General features: G+C 46.3%; 1 protein-coding gene across 1 annotated transcript; it reads right to left on the bottom strand.

Annotated features, from left to right (window-relative positions):
• Positions 1–1,130: 1,130 nt before the first annotated feature.
• Positions 1,131–18,410, bottom strand: AREG (amphiregulin). Its single transcript, XM_035137100.2, has 6 exons — positions 18,247–18,410; positions 15,537–15,716; positions 9,609–9,795; positions 7,531–7,686; positions 4,969–5,068; positions 1,131–3,503 (listed from the first exon to the last, which is right to left on the bottom strand). The coding sequence occupies exons 1-5, from the start codon at positions 18,290–18,292 to the stop codon at positions 4,981–4,983; spliced, it is 657 nt and encodes a 218-aa protein (XP_034992991.1). The 5' UTR covers positions 18,293–18,410; the 3' UTR covers positions 1,131–3,503; positions 4,969–4,980.
• Between the last annotated feature and the right edge of the window lie 1,852 nt (positions 18,411–20,262).

Below are 20,262 nucleotides of genomic sequence, written 5' to 3' on the forward strand. Positions count from 1 at the left end.
TAAATGGGAATCAATCCCAATGTTGAAGGCAAATATAGGTAAATTCCAGTAAAAATCAGGACAAGGCCCTGTTTTGACTATTTTTCGTCTGCAAAGATTCACAGGTCAAAGTGCACCAAATGTGTTTGCCTTCTTCAAATATCACATCATCACATCAATAAAACCTTGTGAAGATTTATTTGAAATCCATCTTCTTTTGGCCTGAGTTCTTGCAATTTATCGTTTATTTCTGCATCTGTTCAATAGCTTTAGGGTTTGCTAAAGCCTGAACAAGTTGGGAAGTCTCTCCATGGCTCCCACGTCAGGGCTTCCACTCTTCCTCGGGCACACTGAATTAAGGGCATATCTGTACAGCTCAATCCGGTGTATTGACTCTGAGATCTACACCATACATTCATACCACTTTAAGAGGCATGGCTCCCCCCCCCTCCCCAAGGACCTTGGGAACTGTGGGTACCACACAGTAACAATTCCCAGCACCCTTAAGCCACAGTTCTCAGGATTCTTGGAGGAAGCTATGTGCTTTAAATGGAAGGTGTGGGTAGTTCCCTCTCTTGCGCCAGGAAACCGGGGAAGGCAAGGAACAAGAGGAGCAATAGGCATCTAACATGGGGCGCGGGTGGTGCTGTGGTCTAAACCACAGAGCCTAGGGCTTGTTGATCGGAAGGTCAGTGGTTCAAATCCCTGTGATGGAGTGAGCTCCTGTTGCTTGGTCCCTGCTCCTGCCCACCTAGCAGTTTGAAAGCACGTCAAAGTGCAAGTAGATGGCGGGAAGGTAAATGGCGTTTCCGTGCACTGCTCCGGTTTGCCAGAAGCAGCTTTGTCATGCTGGCCACATGACCCGGAAGCTGTACGCCGGCTCCCTCGGCCAGTAAAGCGAGATGAGCGTCGCAACCCCAGAGTCATCCGCGACTGGACCTTTAGGCATCTAACACTCTCACCAAATCAGAGTCTCTAAAATTCTCTGGGGAAAACCATGAAGAAATGAACCGATATGAAACCAATGAAGATTTGTAGAGCATATTACCTGATTGTTATTGTGCCAGCCAGTAATTTAGGCAATTGTAATCATTCAGAATCTAGTGCCAAGTAGTATGCAAATTTGTTATGACTCAACTTGCTTATTTTCTATTTATGTAAAAAAGTTTAATAAAATAAATAGGTCATGTCAAGTTGTGCAAACATATTAAATACAGGAACACATTATTTACAATATTAAAAAAAACCAAAACTTCTGCACGAATACATATTTACACTAATGTAAAATCAAACTGTGTCGCTCAAGTTCTCCTTTTCAGTCAAAACAATCTTATATACAAGCCAGAGTAACTTAAGGGTACAGTCCCTTGTAGAAGCAAATCCCACAGTGTTCAGTGGGGCTCACAGGAAATAGTATATAGGACTGTAGCTTGAGTTAATTAAGACGCAGCTTTGCAGGAAGTCCTACATAACTTTACAGGAAGCATAAAGTAATAGCATGTGGTTGCAAGTTTACACACAATTAGACTGCTTAAGATATGCCATGCCACTGTTCAATGCAGGAAGATTTACATTTCTACAAACAAAACAAAGAACTCCACTGAAGGTGGTGAGTGTTGATAAGTTTGTGTGCCAAAGCAATCCATTCCCCCCATAATTGTTGTATCAAAATATTATAAGTTGCCTTATATGATTGCTCATCATTCACTTTTGCCATAAATGGGCATATCCTAGCATGCCTTTGCCCCCGTATTCCAAAGGGTACTGAGAAGGGGACGCTGTTACTGCACTGGCACAAGTATTTATTCTTTTCTTGAGGTGGGAGAAGGATCTAGGGCAGCGGTGGGGAACCTGTTTTCCTCCGGATGTTGATGGAAAATAACTTGCATCATTCCTGACCTTGGGCCAAGTTGGCTAGAGCTGATGAGCTCCAGAAACCTCGGTAGAGCCACAGGACCCCCAGGCCTCATCCAGGCTGCAAGGGAGAAGCAGCAAGACAACAGGACTGGCAAAACAGTCTCATTTTACGACCTCTCTTGCGGCAAGCTCTCCAAGGATTACGGGAACTATCAGACTGCTGATTTAGAATTCACTTCCCAGCCTACTTAAATCCAGAACAATCTGTGCTTTGTGGAGAACTTCAGTAGGTGGCCTTTAGTGTTATTTCCACATCTCAGCCGTCTCGGTTGTTACACAGCACAGGTTGCGAAAACAGCAGCCCTGGGCTTCTGAATGCTAAAGGGACAGTTCAGCGATACTCTCGTTTTGGCACACTGCAGCTGACTGGGATTCAGTGGCATAGCATGCATTGCTAGAGCCCAGGGCAAATCAAGTATCCTCAGCACCACCCGCCAATAGGCTGGAATGAAGGGGCAGTAGCTCAGTGACCTACCCAAGTGGCAGCAGTGGTGCCCTGCGAGTGTCAAGCATGGCAGGGGTGGGACAGGGGATTGGTTAGGAATGGGTATCTTTCTAAAGCCCGTGCAGAGGGCACCCTAGCAATTGGCCATTGCCCAAATCCACTCCTCAGTCTGCCCACACAAACCTTAGGAGATCTTCTGTGCGATGGGGAGGGCACACTATTTTATATTTATGATTACTACTTCCATTTTGTTTCCCTTTTGAAATTTTGTGCCCCTGTTGCCTCGCCCATGCTATGCCACTGCTGGGATTAGACAAACCCCAAGACAGCAGCAACAAGCAACTCTTACATGAGAGTTTTGCCATGAGATGTTGGTCTTTAAAAACGTACATTTATCAAGAAAGAAAGAAAGAAAGAAAGAAAGAAAGAAAGAAAGAAAGAAAGAAAGAAAGAACTATAGCAGCAGCAAACTTGGAAACAGCTCGTGCACCTCCACGGTAAGACATCTAGAACAGAAAGCAGACAGCAGTGACATTTCTGGTCTGCCACCTTTTCAGGTGGCAAGCAGGAGCCCTCAAGGTGACAACAGGTGGAGGTGTAGGAGAAGGGAGGCACACCCTGTGCCGTTTATCCCAGGCTGGGAGTCACAGAGCTCTTTAAGCAACGTGAGACTTATTTCAAAGCCTGCTCTGTTTCCCTCGCCCCCTTTCACCTTGAGGGGTGTGTGTGTGTGTGGAAGTCAGTCACAACACAAAGAAGAAGAAGAAGAAGAAAACCCTTTGCACGAACATCTCCTAAATTCTCTCCCTTGCACACAGAAGTCTCTGTAAACTACCTGCCGATAGTTCTCCAGTGCAGATTGATGCACACACGGTAACCATCTTTGGGTCGTCTTCCAGTACTGAACAGGGCGGGGCAGCTCTCCAGCAGCTGTGGAAACTACAGGTGTTAATTCCTGCAAGTGTGGCGGCATGCTTGACATCCTCTGGCAGCTGCGGAGAGGCAAAGGGAGTGCAAAGCCCCTCCTTGGGGCATCTTCCATGTTGGGCAGACATGGTCTCAGGCTCTCAACGTGCTCCTCTGAGGTTCTCAGTTTGACCTTTTCCGACGTGCCTCCACGGAAGGGCGTGTGCTTCAGCAATAGCCTTTTCAGAGGCATCTCCTAGAAGAGGCAAGAACTGGGTCACAGCTTCGACAGGGAACATCATCGTGCCAAGCTGGGAGCTACCGAAAGTGTTTCCAAAGAGTTAAAAAGCAGGATTCAGTGGGCCATCTGGACACAAGAAGGGCCTGTGGAATCAGGCTAATGGGCCCATTTAGTCCAGTACCCTGTTCTCAAAGTGTCGGACTAGATGCCCGAAGGAAGCCTGCAAGCTGGACATGAGCACAACAGCACCTTGCCCCACTGTGGTTCCCAGAAACATTTAGAGGGGTGCTGCGGCTCAGTGATGGAGCCCATGCTTTGGGTGCCAAAAGGTCCCAGGATCAATCTCCGGCCAAGAGAAGACTGTGTCCAATGCCAGCCAGTGTAAGACAGCTCCTGAATAGATTGCGTAATTAGACAGAGCCTTCATATTGACCTGACAATAACAGCTCTGTATCTGATGGCTCCCTAGAGAATGCCTGCAACCGGAGAGCCCCATTCCCATCTCTTGCAGGGTCCATACTTTCAAGGAAACGCTACCCTGGAACGATGGACAGTGGAACTGGAAAATAGTCTGCCTCTACTCACTTCCCCAAACCAAACAGGGCAACCTCATACATTTCGCTTTGGAAGCGAGTCCCACTGTGTTTACTGCGGGCTACTCCCCGGTAGATGTGAACAGGATTGCAGCCAAAGAGGGAGAACAGGACGGCTCGAAATGGAAGCATCATCGGTTCACACCTACAGAGCCAATTAATGCACCACGCACAATTTAGCACTTGCCCGAAGTTTGAAAACAGACAAAATGTGATAATTTCGGGGAATGTAGAATTTCAGAATTTTCTTGGCATACTATAAGGTAAAGGTAAAGGGACCCCTGACCATTAGGTCCAGTCGTGACCGACTCTGGGGTTGCGCGCTCATCTCGCATTATTGGCCGAGGGAGCCGGCGTATAGCTTCCAGGTCATGTGGCCAGCATGACAAAGCCGCTTCTGGCAAACCAGAGCAGCACATGGAAACGCCGTTTACTCTGCTGTAATTCTTATAACAGCCGCCCTGTGAAGTTGGTGGCTGGTATTAATAGGGTATGGGTGGAAATGGGCTAAGATACAGTGTTTTCCTTTAACCCACCTAGTGAACATACAGCTGTGGCAAGAGGTTGCTCAGTCACTTACACCATAGAAGTTCTGATACAGAAGATAGGGATATATAGAAAGCCATTGGCTCATCTGGTTCAGGGGACATACTGGGCAGCTGCTCTACCACCAAGCTAAGGCAACTTTCGCAAATATGACGAAGAGCCAGATTTGTACTATATTTGGGGTGTGGTTCCTCTTCTCCTAAAGGCACTATTATCCCAAAGCGATGCTATCCCCAGTCAGTTCTACAAAGAGGGATTTTTGTTTGTTTGTTTGTTTGTTTCTAGGAATTTCTAGAATTAGAACCTTTGGAGAAGAAAGCATATTGAGAGGCAATAGTTACCTTCAGTTACCTTTAAACGTCATTGCTGGAACTTCCGTTTTCTTGCCGGAGCCTTTTCCGTTCTTCCTTTTCATCACACACAGAACACCTTTTCCTTACCCTGTAAAGTAACAACATTGGAATCTGTCACAAAAACCGAGATAGCGCCCTACAAAAGTATGCAAAACGCCCCTTTCACAAACTCCGCTGATCTGAAATCCAAGCGTAGTGTTGCCTATTATATCTGGAGACAAAGCAACTTGCCTCGTGCATGGTATAATTCTGAGGAGGCCATTAGGAAACAGAATGTGTACTTTCAGTTTACTGTTCATTAAGGATACAGTGGTACTTTTTTTTGGATTACAACCCTTTTTTGGGGGGGGGGATTACAAACAATTTTTCTGGCAGCCCCATTGGTGAAAGCATGCCTTGGGTTACAACCTGTTTTGGTTTACGAACGGACCTCTGGAATGGATTATGGTTGTAAAGTAAGGTACCACTTTATACAAACCCTTTCAAGGAATTCAGGGTAGGGGTGGAGAAGGGACTAACAGAGGCCAAACATTAATTCCTGCGAAATGTCCTACTGCTTTAAGATTTGAGATATCTTTATTGTCATTGTCCCCTTGCGGGAACAACGAAATTACTACATCCACTCAGATAAAGCATTCCGCATAACCCAAAATTACAAAACCTAATTAAAAACAGCAAATATAATACAAATAACAAGTAAAATAAGATGACTTCAAAGTCCAGGCTTTCCATTTAAGGCCAAAATCGCTCTAGAGAAGAAACTGTTCCTGAGACGGCTCGTTCTTGCCTGCATAGTTCTATATCTCCGTCCCGATGCTTGGGCCAAATCTGCTGCAAGGGTTGGGAAAATAATGAGAGGGCCCTTCAGAGGAGGTGTACTGAGGTTTGTGCAACCCTCCCCGTTGGGATAGGGTAAGGAAGGAGTCTTCTAGAAGCAGAAGGCCAAATCCATGGCCTCCGTCTAGATAACATCACGTTCTATATGCGCCCCAAGGATCCTCGATCATGGAATCAGCAGAAGGTGGACTGGGCCCCTGAGGTTTCACTTCGTGTCAATGATGAGTCCCTGATCCATTTATCTCAGCTAACCACCATCCAGGCTGACGCTTCAAAGCACCTCCAAAAACAGGTGCGGCTTCCGGCGGGCTGGCCAGCTGCTCCCAGCTTACCCTCAGGAGGCTGTTGTGAAGGTAAAATGGGGAGGCAGAGAATCATGTCGGCCATCTTGAGTCCCTTGGAGGAATATGATGTACAGCAGATATCCCCAGACGTCGGCCCTCCAGATGTTTTGGACTACAATTCCCATCATCCCTGACCACTGGTCCTCTTAGCTAGGAATCATGGGAGTTGTAGGCCAAAACATCTGGAGGGCCGCAGTTGGGGGATGCCTGATGTACAGTATATAGAAGCGAGACTTCGGGAGGGAGTGAATTGGCTTTGCACGTCTGTTCTTAGTTGAAGAACATTCGGCTAGTTTGCAACATCGTTGCCAGCAACAGATACCATGGACAGATCCATGTGCATGCTTTGCTTGCCTAGTAAAAAAGCATTAACGAGTATCTGCAAATGGTATCATTTGCTGCCCTCTATGGAAACTGGCTACAAGCTGTCGATTTGTCCTAAATTATTAGTGCTGAGCTGTGCATTTTCATGGTTTTGAACGAGCCGGAATGCCCTGCCTTACTATTTGTAGATTAAACTGGGTGAAGCAGCACCTAAGGTGAATTCTTACTATGAACGATACAAAGTGCAGCAGTGTGATTGCCACTAAACCCCGTTTTCCCCATGAGTGGGACGCTGCTCCATGCATGCAGCAAACCTACGTGAATGCCACACTTAGCCAGGCATTGGCTGGCATGGTGTGATTGAATGATATTGCCTGAATCCCATCCGTCCTCCTCAGATTCTGCGGAACAGGAGTGTGGGCCGCCCCTCATGACATCACCGAAACACAAGGGCCCATGGTTTACAAATGCAATGCTAGCTCATGACACCGCCCCACATTGAACCCATTACCTGCCTCCAACTATTTGGTGACCATCATGTACACCCACCCACTATTAAATTAAGCTTGTTCCAGAGCTTTACATCTTAAAGGTTAGGAGGACGTATTCTTTGAGCACTTCCTGGAGACCTGAAGGACACCGTCTGCAGACTGCATTTCAGTCCAAAAGTTTCTGAAATGTTGAACTTACACGAGTGTTCACCAGGTTGTTTGCTTCCTCAACCTTGGCCCTCCAGATGTTTTTGGCCTACAACTCCCATGATCCCTGGCTAGCAGGACCAGTAGTCAGGGATGAAGGGAAATGTAGTCTCAAAACATCTGGAGGGCCGAGTTTAAGGAAGCCTGGCTTAGACCATTGACTTGGATTGCATTCATATGGGATACTTTAGGACAAACTTGTAGTGCAAACCAACACCCCATTCCTATAACACACTCAAAAAAGGACTACAGGAGAATGTGTGCGTAGGTGAAATATTGTGTGTGCTTCTGCCACCAATTTACTATGTCTTTTCAACAAACCGGAGGACCGAAATTATACTACTTACAACAGTGTTACAATGATCCCAATGGCAGCAAAGGTGAGCAAACCAGCCGTCGACGCAAGTATTGTGGATGTGGAACTTTCTACATCGTTGCCATCGGCACTGTGCGTCTTCAAGAACTGCTCGACGCAACGTTCGCCAAAGTAATCCGAGTGGCACCTGAAAATTAACCACACAAAAAATTGAGCCACACGGTTTTCCGAGCGCTCGCTTCAAAGTTTACACAAAGGCAAGCCATTCGGATAAGACCGCTCCAGCTCCTCAGCACTGCATTGTAAGATGCTGGTGCCCGAGAACCAGGATCTCACCATGTAATGTTGTCAGATCCAACAGCGCTAGTGAGGAGTTTGCCAGCTGTAGTCTAAGCAGCAATTAGTTTGGCTGGGACATTCCAGGAAAAGCGTACTTCATTCTTTCTTTTAACACATGAGCAAATTACAAGTTCAGCGGCCCATTATCCAGCTTACGAATGCCACAATCCTTTAAAACTGACATGGCAAAGAGGAGTTGCGGGTGACACAGTGAATTAATCAGAAGTGCTAACATTTGGGGAACAAGACAGTGAGCAAAGCCCACCAATGTTTGGGTACCTTTGCCCCTGGGAACCCTCTCCTGCCATTGGGCAACTACACCACTCATTATTGTTCTAGATGTCTCTATCCAGCCCTTGGAATTTCCCCAAGGACACACCCCTCACCAGCCTGACTTTGCACCCCAGATGCATTCGCTTCGGCTCTCGAATTCCAGCAATACCTTTCGCCTGCCTGAATGGAAGATACGAGAGGCAGCTGTTGCCGTAAGCAGAAACCAGACTTCTGTACAATTTTTGCCCCACCCATTTTTGCCATTAGTCCTGCTTCCCCTCCACAACCTTTGGCCCTCAAAAGATTTCTCAGAAAGGAACCCATCCGTTTCTATTCTTCCTTTAAAATACATGTATAAAAACCACAGTTATTCTAACAATGGCATTGGGCTCATTCCAATAAATGCAGAGACCAGGAAGCAGCACCCATATCCAGGTTTCTGCGACACCTTTGTCCAGGAAGGTAAGGTTGAATCAAGACCTTTAGAAGCCCCAAGCACTTAAAAAGATTTCGGTTCCCCCACATGAGGGTTGCCGGACTCAATAGAGGACAGGACTTCTGTGCCTTTAATTGCCCTGCTCTCTTTTGAGTCTGGAAACCTTAAAGAGAAACCAGCAGACGCTTTGTTTAATTTCCAAGCAAAGGGTCTGCTGGTTTCTCTTTAAGGTTTCCAGACTCAAAAGAGAGCAGGGCAATTAAAGGCACAGAAGTCCTGTCCTCTATTGAGTCTGGCAAACCCAGGCCACATATATATCCAATTTAAAATATAAAACAATGATAAACCGTGAAATACCATTTTATTTTTCCGAAATGAAACAAAACCTATGGTAAGATGGGAAATAATGTTTATTTTTGTATACTGCCACTTTATTTTCTCCTGCTTTTTTCCCTAATTGCAAAGCCTTTGATCGGATCCTCGAAACTAATCTTAACACAACACATCTGCTTCTACGCTTAACCCAGTCTGTCTTGTGGCATGGTTTTTTGTTGTGATTTTTAATATACTTCAGCTGAGAAAACAAATGCTCAGCTGAGCAATTTGTGATCATTAATGTTAAAAAAACCAGCAATGGGAAATTTCTGTATTTGCACCCCCCCTTCCCTTGATGCCCTAAACACGTGCTTATTTTGTTTCATGCCTGGCAGGTTGATTGTGGGTTGATAAGAGCTTTGTTCTCAAACTTTCTCAATATTCTCCCACCCACTTTTTTTTTAAAAAAAAATACGGTCAACTATTTATCAACAGATCTGTGTTTTCTATTAGTTGTTTTGCTGCCCAACTAATAGCTCTGTGCTCAGGGGTGTGCCTATAAATGCCTTCTGTTTTTGTTTTTATCCTGTATTTTATTCTGCGAACCGCCCTGAGATCTTATGATGGTGGGCAGTATATAAATCTAATAAATAATAAAAATAACAAATAAATAAATAAATAAATAAATTCTGTGCAAAAGTCCAGGATTCAGAAGGACAGCCCTCAAAGGCAGTAGGTTAACTTACTTGCATGTGGCTTTTCGAAGATGTTCATAATATTTGCAATCACCGTGTACACAGAAGTTTTTAAACTCTGCTTCACATGGAGTTTTCTTCTTGTTTTTCCTCCCCTTGTTGTTTCCCTTTCTTTTGGGTTTGTTTGAGTTCTTTTTCCCGCTCTCTGATTTTGCTGGCTTTTTAAGTTCAAATGCAACTGGAAAGGGGAAAAAAAGAGGTGTTTATTTGCATCGTTGAGTTATCTGCCCTTGCTTCAATAAGCTCAGGGTGGTATTTTAACTGCAGAGTAGATCATAGTGAGAGGGAAGGGGGAGAGAGGGAGGGATTTCAGCCTCAGTTTCCCATTCAAACTAGTACACCACTTTGTCTGCAAGTCCAGAGATCAACAAAGGGCCTTCATGCTAGAGACCTTGCCTATAATGCACAATATTCTAACAAGATAGCAATGCATCCTGCTTTAAATTGAAGACGGCCCTACAAATATTCTCATGTGGAAGAGGTTTTAGGTTCATTTTTTTTTAAAAGCAGCAGCAGCAACAGCAACAAAAGAAGATTAACAACTTTGTGCCAGCAGAAACCCAAGGAACAGAGTCTATGAAACCATGATTGTTATGATTTTATACACTAAGGCCAAGGGGCTTGATCCAGATATTTAACCCTTGGTGTCCGGGAAGTGCTTCCTTTTCGATTTTTAGACCTAATACATACCCCACACTCCAGAAGTAACATATGACCAGGAAAGAAGCTGACACAGATCTGAAGCGATTTCTGCCTCTGCTTTTTATGTTGATGTGACACACATTTTAGAAAGTCAATGTGCAAAAGCCCTTTTAATATAGCTTCGAGTTTGATTCCATAATGCAATAAAGTCCGAGCTGGTAATAACTGTTGTTGACTAATTTTTTTATCATAAACATTACTGCTCAGCATCAAGGGCAAATTAAGTAGTGTTGACTAATTATGCTTAGCAAGTCTAATGAAGTGTGTGTTAATATGGTTAACCCCAAAGGTATTTGCATTTCAGAGGGGTTCAAAGGACTCAGCAAACAGCCAAGGAGGAATTTTTAAAGAGGATTTCGCAGCCAGCTCCCAGTTTAAAAATGCGTGCTTGTGGAATTGTGCTGCGGTGCGCTAATGAACATGTGCCATTAATGGAAAGAAAGACATTCTTAAATCATTCCCATCCAACCCTCCGATACATGCATGTGCAAAAACATCAGTTAACACACAAATGAGTTTCAGAAACACCTCCTGAATTTTCCATTCCGCTGGTACTAAGAACGCAAAACATAACAAGATGGCCTTTTCTGTTTTTTTAGGTCACGATCGGCAAGACTTGCTAGACTTCATGTTGTAGGTGTGTTTATTGCATTTTAATCATGCTCTTCCTCCAAGAAACTTAAGCAATGTACATAGTTCTCCCCTCCCTCCCCCCCTTAACAGCAACTCTGAAGTACGTTGGGTCAGTCATTTTCTCTCAGCCTAAGGTGGGGGGAAAAAACACCTAGGTTGTACCTCTAAAAACGTACCATATGAATGACAAACTTGTTTAGAAGACATCATACAGAAACACTCATCAGAGAAACAGGACTGAGTGCAACTCCCTGTCAGGCACACAAACTGACACCGTAGCATCCTTTCTGCACACATTGCTCAGCACATGACGGCTATGTTGCAATTAGGGTTGCCAGACTCAATAGAGGACAGGACTTCTGTGCCTTTAATTGCCCTGCTCTCTTTTTGAGTCTGGAAACCTTAAAGAGAAACCAGCAGACCCTTTGTTTAACTTCCAAGCAAAGGGTCTGCTGGTTTCTCTTTAAGGTTTCCAGACTCAAAAGAGAGCAGGGCAATTAAAGGCACAGAAGTCCTGTCCTCTATTGAGTCTGGCAACCATAGTTGCCATTAGCATCATGAATGACAATTTGAGCCGTATTGCGGGTGGCTGTCAAAAGTCTTCTGCCAACTAGGCTCCATGATCACCAACCTCGTATGTTCTATCTTGGTGGTTCCTTACCCCCAACCTGGACTACTTGAAAATTGCTGAGAGTCTTGTTGGCCCACTTTATGGTTCCCTTTGGAGAGTGTGGAAATTTGTAGTCCATACCCTCCTCAAGCTGCTATTCATGGACACATACCAGAGTAAGAACTTAATTTGTTGACTGTACCTTTCAGGGGTGCCAACTTGAATAAGATAGTGTGGGGGGGAGGAGGTAAGCCCCACCCCACATAATTGACCATGTGATGCTGTGCATGTACACAATTTGGGCTTGGCCAGCTTTTACCATATTGTTTTTCCTAATTTTATATTATCTGTAATTATTATATTTTTAGCCCTATATTTATTTTTACTGATTGTAAAGCAAGTATGTCTCGTTGTGTCTATTTTTATGTGTATATGAGCTTAAAGCTGAAATAAATCTATCTATCTGGGCTTGGCCTCCTCAAATATTTTTGGGGACGGCCGAAGAGACTTCGGCCTTGAGGTTTGGCTCCTATAGTACCTTTATTCTGCCATGAAGGGGCCAAAGGATTTCAAGGAATTCAACAAACTAAGCTAGGTGGACCAACGGCCTGATTTAGTACAAGGCAGCTTCAGATGTTCCTATGATGGCTTGCAAAATTCTCAACAGCCCTCCAAGTGTCTCTTGCTTAAATAGTGTTATCCTGTCCCTTGACTCCACAATGGAGCCAGCAATTCCCAGGATTCTTTGGAGACAGCCAAGACTTGTGCAACCACTATAAGTTTGCAGCGTAGCTATGCTCCTTTATTTTCTGGAACCAACAACAGTCCAGTTCAAAAAAGTGCCAACAGAGTATTGCTCCTTACCTCAAGAGTCTTAGAAATGGCCTGAGTGTTAGGAAGGCAAAATACTGTTCCTAAACCAACGTTTCCTTGAAACTCAAACGAAGCAACGCAGCCAGCTCTCGGGGTTAAAGGGTCAATTGTGAGCCAAAAAATGAAGCTGCTTCTGAACCAAAGGCTGAAGGGTTTAAATCAGGCATCTCCAAACTTGGCCCTCCAGATGTTTTGGGACTACAAGTCCCATCACCCCTAGCTAACAGGACCAGTGGTCAGGGATGGTGGGAATTGTAGTCCCAAAACATCTGGAGGGCTGAGTTTGGGGGTGCCTGGTTTAAATGCATTGGCTCAGCAGCAGAATGCGAACATATTGGGGGCAGTGCACTGCAAAAAAATTCACTCTTGGTGAATTCCAGTTCAAACAGATCTGCACTTCCCAGAATAATAATGTACAGATGGGAATTTTGTTAGCTACTATCTGCTGAAGTTCATGAGTGTTGCAGCCCAGTTCTTGGCTCAAAAAAGAATAAAAATACATTTGAAGAGTATGCATTTGGCTAGGAAATGTGTTTTGAAATAGATTATTATTTTTATTGGACTTGTGGCCAAGCAGATGCAAAAGTAGTATGAACCAGAAGCTGCCCAGATCACCTACCATATAGTAGAATAAATACCTTATGCTTTGGGTTTGCCAGAAATTTAAAGCTCTATTTAAAAGCAACACATTCTGCTGCCATCCTTTTGGAAGTGAACCCAGTTCCAAAACTTCATTGCAACTATGCACTGGGAAAGCTTATCAGATCGACACCCAGGTTTCACTAATTAAATAATATTCCAAATAACTCTTGCTTGCAGCTGTGGCAGAAGAACTGCAACCCAAGATATGCTCACATAGTTCAGAGTTTGAAAAACCCATATTTAAAATATTTAGTAATATTAAAGGAAGCAAATCCTACTGGACTGTGGTAGTGCAGGGCAAGTTTCTACTTAGCCTCATACTCCCTTTGTGTGACTTATGGGAAAATATGTCTAAGGCCCATTGTTGCTACGTTATAGGGTAATTAACTTACAACAAGGTAAATCAATGCCAACTGGCGAGTGAAAAGGAGAATTATTGAGTTTAACAGTGCTTTTTTCTGTGGGGACCCAGGTGGCGCTGTGGTTAAACCACTGAGCCTAGGGCTTGCTGATCAGAAGGTCGGGGGTTCGAATCCCCGCGACGGGGTGAGCTCCCGTTGCTCGGTCCCAGCTCCTGCCAACCTAGCAGTTCGAAAGCACGTCAAAATGCAAGTAGATAAATAGGAACCGCTACAGCGGGAAGGTAAACAGTGTTTCCATGTGCTGCTCTGGTTTGCCAGAAGCGGCTTTGTCATGCTGGCCACATGACCTGGAAGCTATACGCCGGCTCCCTCAGCCAATAATGCAAGATGAGTGCGCAACCCCAGAGTCGGTCACGACTGGACCTAATGGTCAGGGGTCCCTTTACCTTTACCTTTTCTGTGGGGATGTAGGGGTACACATACCCCTAAACGTTTTGTGAATCTTTGTACTTTTGTCCATTTACTGTCTTTATTTTCCCTGATTTGAACTATAAAATGGCGATCTTTTGAGTCAAAATGAGAGTACCCCTAAACATATTTTTTTTAAAAAGAAAAAAAAAGCACTGGAATTTGAGTGTTATTATTCAGACAATGAAAAACTTGATTTCAAAGGAGGGAGAAATTGAAATCCATTCATTTCTCCCTGTCCTGAAAATTTTGGTTAATAATGCGTTCCAGACAGGAAAGACAAATAATCTTAAAGCAGAAGTATGCTAAAAAAAAAACCCATTGGCTTTATACCAGTTTAAGCTAGAAGAGTTTTTCTCCAAGAGTGTCCTATAAACTGTAGTTCTGTGACCCATGGGAAAGGGAAAGGCTATTGCACTGGCTTGTGGTAAGGCTGTTCTGTAGATACCAAGCAATAATTTTGGTGGTTGGCGTTCTTTAATAGGAAACCTATTTTTGCATATAATTATGTATTTCCTCCTTACCAGAGTTGCACTTTTCCCATTGACACAGAAGCAGGTCAAGTCCAGAATTTTCAGGCAACCATCACGTTTGCATGGAACACTAGTCTAGCGTTAAATGTGAACCGGGTCATTGTATGAAAATGTATTGACCAGGGTTTCCCAAACCTGGCTCTCCAGCTGTTTTTAAGACTATAATTCCCATCATCCACCACCGCTGGTCCTGCCAGCTAGGGATGATGGGAGTTGTAGTCCAAAAATAGCTGGAGACTTGGTACGGTTCAGCTCTGTGTGCCCAAGAACCCACATTTCCCACCCCTGTGCTAAGCCAGTATGTGTGATCAAGGCTAATACTTGCTTCTGTTAACTCTGAACAGCACACTACTACATCAGCAACTATCCAGACCACTCTTATTTTGATCATTGTTTTGAATGGGGTAGGGGGTGGGAAGGTGCAGATTCCAGACACAGGACCTCTCCTAGGTAAAGGGACCCCTGACCATTAAGTCCAGTCGCAGATGACTCTGGGGTTGTGGCGCTCATCTTGCTTTACTGGCCGAGGGAGCCGGTGTTGGTCCGCAGACAGTTTTCCCAGGTCATGTGGCCAGCATGACTAAGCCGCTTCTGGCGGAACCAGAGCAGTGCATGGAAACATGATTTACCTTCCCGCCGCGGGGGTACCTATTTATCTACTTGCAGTTTGATGTGATTTTGAACTGCTAGGTGGGCAGGAGCTGGGACCGAGCAACGGGGATTTGAACCGCCGACCTTCCGACCAGCAAGCCTAAGAGGCTCAGTGGTTTAGACCACAGCACCACCCATGTCCCTAGGACCTCTCCCAACATCTCGCTGATATATACCGGTAGTTGAGCCCAGCTGCAAGTGCTTGGATCATAGGAAGAAGAACAAGGAAAGATGCAGAGCATTTGTGGGACCCCAAAGCTTGCATGCTGTTGTGATCAAAGTTGGCCAACTGAAAACTCTCTCCTGTATTTCCTTGTAGAAGAACACGGCGGCAACCTTTTTTGCACAAAACCCACCACATCCGGACAGCAGGCTCGTTTCCACGTGGCCCACAGCCAAGGACGATAGAGCTCTCTCCCCAGGCAAAAGCTCAACTTTGACATACCTGTAGCTGAATCACCTGCAAGGAATTGAGGTGCCATTGCCACTTCTTCCTCTTCAGTCTCTTCATAGTCAACTCCCGAGGAAAACACCCCAGCTGCAGGTGTATTAAGAGTCCTCAGGATGGGCATGTTTTGCTCTTGTTCTGTCACATTTAGCCCTGATCCAGCGGCATGCTGGCACACTGCAACAGAGAAATGAGACAAATCAGGATGCCATTCTTACTAGTCAGCCAAAACCAGCAGAGAGGTGTTTACCTGAAAGTTACATTAGGCAGCTATTACTTATGTAGTCTTATGCAGCGGTGAGTCACCCGAGAAACAGCTCTTGCCTTTTCTAATGAGCGAATGCATTTATGCTTCCCCGGTATTTTAAAAATGCCTCCCAAGTTCTGGGATGCTATGCTCTGTTCGACAAAATCACAGCGAGTACGCCGCTTAAGAAAAACAGATTCTCCGCTATAGGCACAAGTCCATGGCTACAACTCTCAGCACTCTTAACTTGGAGGGATACCCACTTCCTATTAAAAGGACTTACTCGATTCAAAACGACTTACTTCTGAGAATATCTGGTTTGGGGGATGGAGCACAAACATGATTGCCTTTGCATCTAACCCGTAGATTTCTCTGATCATTCTAAGGATAGCACATTGGGTGTTAATGTCCAAGAATCATAGAATTGTAGAGTTGGGAGGGACCCTTAGGATCCTGTAGTCCCACCCCCTGCAATGCAGGATTTTGCAGCTGTCCCATATGGGGAATCAAACCTGTAACCTCGGCTCTATCAACACCATGCTCTAAGCAACTGAGCTATCCAGTGCATCCTGAGATGAAGATTCTCAAGGACCAAGACAAACAAGCCGCCACTGCGCAGAGCAGTGACAGTTGCTGGCATTAGCCACATCTTAGACTAACACAGTGGGTTTGGACCAAAACGCCTGTGCAGGCAACTGCTGTAGGAGGAACTCCCATTCGGTCTCATCCTATATTACCTACTCATTATCCCTTCCAGTGATAACCAACATGGGACCCTCCAGATTTTGCTGGACTGCAACCCCATCGTTCCTGACCCCGTCATTGGGGCTGATGGAAGCTGTAGTCCACAACATCTGGAGTATATACAAAGTTGCCTGCCCCCTGCTTCCAGGTCAGACAGAAATTACAGTTGAGAGTGAATGTACCTTTCTAGAAGGGAGGGGGTTAGTAAGTGTACATTGTGGCTGCAAGCTTATAAGCACTTTCCTCAAAGGAAGCCCAGCCGAACATAGTGGGACTTACTCAGTTGTAAGTATGTTATAAAGACCATAAGCCACATCATTCTCTAACCCCTTTGTTATTCGAACCACCCCCATCTACAATACAAGAAACAGGAATACTGGTCTATCTTGCAGAGTTGTTGAACAAGACAGGGATATAAGAGGTGCTATATGAATTCTAAGCTCAAGGTGCAATGGTTAGCCCCTGACTCAGACTGGAAAGAGCTGGGTTCAAATCCCCCCCCCCCGAGCTTCTTCAGACAACTGGTTCAATTCAGCATTCATCCTGATCTGCTTGCACAAAGTTCGCACAGGGGTTACGACTATGGCCAGTCTTTTTTTGAACATTCATTCCAAATTGTTTATGGGGTGCTTATATGACAATAAGCGTTCACCCAGATTCACTTGCGGGGATATGCACGTCTTTCCATTAATTGTCCGTTCATTCCACACTTTCTAGTGTACCTCCCCATCACTTTCCTAAAAGTCCTTTCAAAAAGGGAATTGTAGCACTAGGGCAACAGAGCACCTTAATCCACCTGAATTACAGAAACCTAAATTTCTGGCATGTTTTCCAGTTTCTGTCTACAAAACAGCGGCAGTCTGAAGGCACCTTCTGCCAAGAAGGTCAGTAGACCGGGTGACTTTGGACCAACTGTCCCACCTGTGGGTGAGGTGGGCAACCTGCAGTCTTCCAGACATTGTCAGGCCCCAATCCCTGCCATCCCTGAGCACCAAACCACCCTGGCTGGGCCTGATGGGAGCTGGAGTCCAACAACATTTGGAGACCAACAGGTTAGCCCATCCTTGTCATCCTCCAAATGGTGCAGCAATAAAACTGCCATCACTTTTGCAAAGCTAAGCAGGGTCTGGTCTGGTTTCAAATTGGATGGAGGATCGTTGTGTGTTGAGAGGTTGGACTTAGATGACCCTCGTTGGTACCTTCTTCCAGCTTTACAATTCTATGAACTATGAAGCACAGAAGGAAGGACACAGGAATGCATGAGAGATGCATGGGGCGAGCTCCTTGGAGAGAACAGCAGTTTAAAAATAAAGTTAAAAATAAAGGAAGCTTTAATTAAGATGCCACAGAAACAGGGAAGAACAAGTATCTAGTAGGGTTAGCGAGGCCAGATCAAAAGTGTAGGGCGTGGGAAAAGGAGAGAACCGCCCCCCTTGCAGCCTTTCAGGTGCCTCCTGTTTCAAAACAATGGTGCTGTTCCAGTCCAACCTCCTGGAATCAGGAAGCCGTCGGGTATTGGACCCAAGCCGTGAGAAGAGAGAGAAAATGTAGCAAGTTCCCATCGCTGTACCAGAAACGCCTCTCTCTGTGTGCCTCTCTCCAAAGCGCACCGTCTTGTTGGGTCTGTCACCCGAAGTTAACCCCGACCCCCAACCCCAACCCCAGGGTCTCATTGTCCGCCCACCCAGCCACCCCTCTTCCCGCCCTGCCGCTCACCTAAGCTCCAGAGCAGCAGCCGGAGGAGGGCGAGCGTGGCGCGCATGGAGGGCACGGGCGCGTCGTCGGGGGGCGGACGTCTAGGCAGGCGCGCAAAGGCGGCTCCGGCTCAGAGGGACTCGACGGGCGCCTGGCGAGCTGCGAGCGCCGTACGGCAACCCTGCTCCATCCCTGCCGAGAGATATATATGCGGTGGAGGCAGGCAGGCAGGCCGGTCGGACGCAGCTCGACGTCAGCCGGGTGGGGAAAAAGGTACAGGAGCGCCTCCGGAGACGCCACCCAGGTGCGCGCGGCGCAAAGAGCGAGCAGGGCGCGGAGGCGGAGCGGGCGCGGAGAGGCGGCGAGGCGGGCCAAGAGGTGATTCAGCCGGGGCTCACGAGCTGCTCCCGGCTGCCCCACGAGCCCGGAGAGAGGGAGCTCCGACCGGTCACCGGGGGGGCAGAAAGAAGGGCGCGGGGTCCCCCGGGGACACTCTCCTGCGCACCTGCTCTGGCATTCGGAAACTCCGTGTTGCTCTCAGGCCGAAGTGCCACCGAAAGTGCTATACACCTGCTCGGCTTCTCCTCAATCCTTCCGAAGACTTTGGGGTCATGTCGAGGGAGCTTCTGAGGGTCTGTAAGCCACACTTAAATACTGTAATGCGCCTTGTGGGCCGCTTACACATTGCCAAAGGAAAAAAGTGAGAATATCCCAGTGCTTCCCCAAAATGACATCCATTCCCAAACTGTTCAATATTTCAAAGTCTCAAAGTGGCATATGGAAATATTAGGTACCATCGCTAATTTTGAAAAATAATAACAACAGAAAATATATTCTGTTGTTGGCAGAGGCGGTTGCCACAGGGTGTTGCAACTATGACGTAGTGCACAGGCAGGACAGAAGGTGGCAAAATTTGGCAAGGGTGCCAAATTTTGGCCTCGCACGGGGTGCCACTGAAATGCGAAAGACCCAAGTCCGCCCCTGGCTGTTGGCATCTGTTTTGAGAGGCAACGGAAGAGTGTGCCATTGGAGGCGACGTTAAACCGCTGGGGAGTTACAGCGCCTGCTGTGGCTGTAGAAACCGATATGGGAGAGATATGTTTTACTGCAGGCGGGGCATCTGGTTGTACTGATTCAGGTGCGCCATGCTGTTTCTTGTCTCTGCTTTTGTCCCAGTGGCCATTCCTCCTCTGGTCACTGCTGTCTCCAGGCACTGTGATAATCCGCTAGGGATTTCCACAGGGCGCGGTTAATGTTGCCAGCCTTCATGTCATGTCTGCAGGCATCTTTGCTATGCGGAGTTGGTCTGCCAACTGGCCTGAAGCCAGCTCCGTTGGGGATCCTGCCACCTTCCACTCTGTGGAGATGACCAAGCCAGCGTAGACCGTCACTGAGACAGGAGTGCAGGCATGCTGGGAATGTGGGCTTGGGAGCGATGTCTATGGAATTGTGTCCTGCCATGTGACGCCCCAAATCTTTCTGACACAGCACATATGGCGTTGCTCCTGGTGGGTATAAGTTCCCTTTGACTCGCTACCATAAGGCAGCATCCTCAACACTCAAGCCTGGTAGACCTTCGTCTTGGTAATGACCTCGGTCCAATATACCTGAAGGAGCGTCTCCACCCCCATCGTTCAGCCCGGACACTGAGGTCCAGTACCGAGGGCCTTCTGCCGGTTCCCTCGTTGCGAGAAGCCAAGTTGCAGGGAACCAGGCAGAGGGCCTTCTCGGTAGTGGTGCCCGACCTGTGGAATGCCCTCTCATCAAATGTCAAAGAGAAAAACAACTACCAGATTTTTAGAAGACATCTGAAGGCAGCCCTGTTTATTAGGGAGGCTTTTAATGTTTAATGTATTGTTTTATTTTTCTGTTGGAAGCCGCCCAGAGTGGCTGGGGAAACCCAGCCAGATGGGCAGGGTATAAATAATAAATTATTATTGTTGTTGTTGTTTAGTCATTTAGTCGTGTCCGACTCTTCGTGACCCCATGGACCAGAGCACGCCAGGCACTCCTGACTTGCACTCCCTCCCGCAGTTT

Source organism: Zootoca vivipara, chromosome 13 (genome assembly GCF_963506605.1).
Source record: "Zootoca vivipara chromosome 13, rZooViv1.1, whole genome shotgun sequence".
NCBI lineage: Eukaryota > Metazoa > Chordata > Lepidosauria > Squamata > Lacertidae > Zootoca > Zootoca vivipara.

Bases quoted from the DNA above. Each gene is read 5' to 3' on its own strand.
- AREG (XM_035137100.2), bottom strand. From the start codon at position 18,292: ATGCGCGCCACGCTCGCCCTCCTCCGGCTGCTGCTCTGGAGCTTAG. The intron at 7,687-9,608 runs GTAAGTTAACCT...GTTAATTTTCAG, and splicing joins CTTCGAAAAGCCACATGCAA to GTGCCACTCGGATTACTTTG. The intron at 5,069-7,530 runs GTAAGTAGTATA...GTTACTTTACAG, and splicing joins GGGATCATTGTAACACTGTT to GGTAAGGAAAAGGTGTTCTG.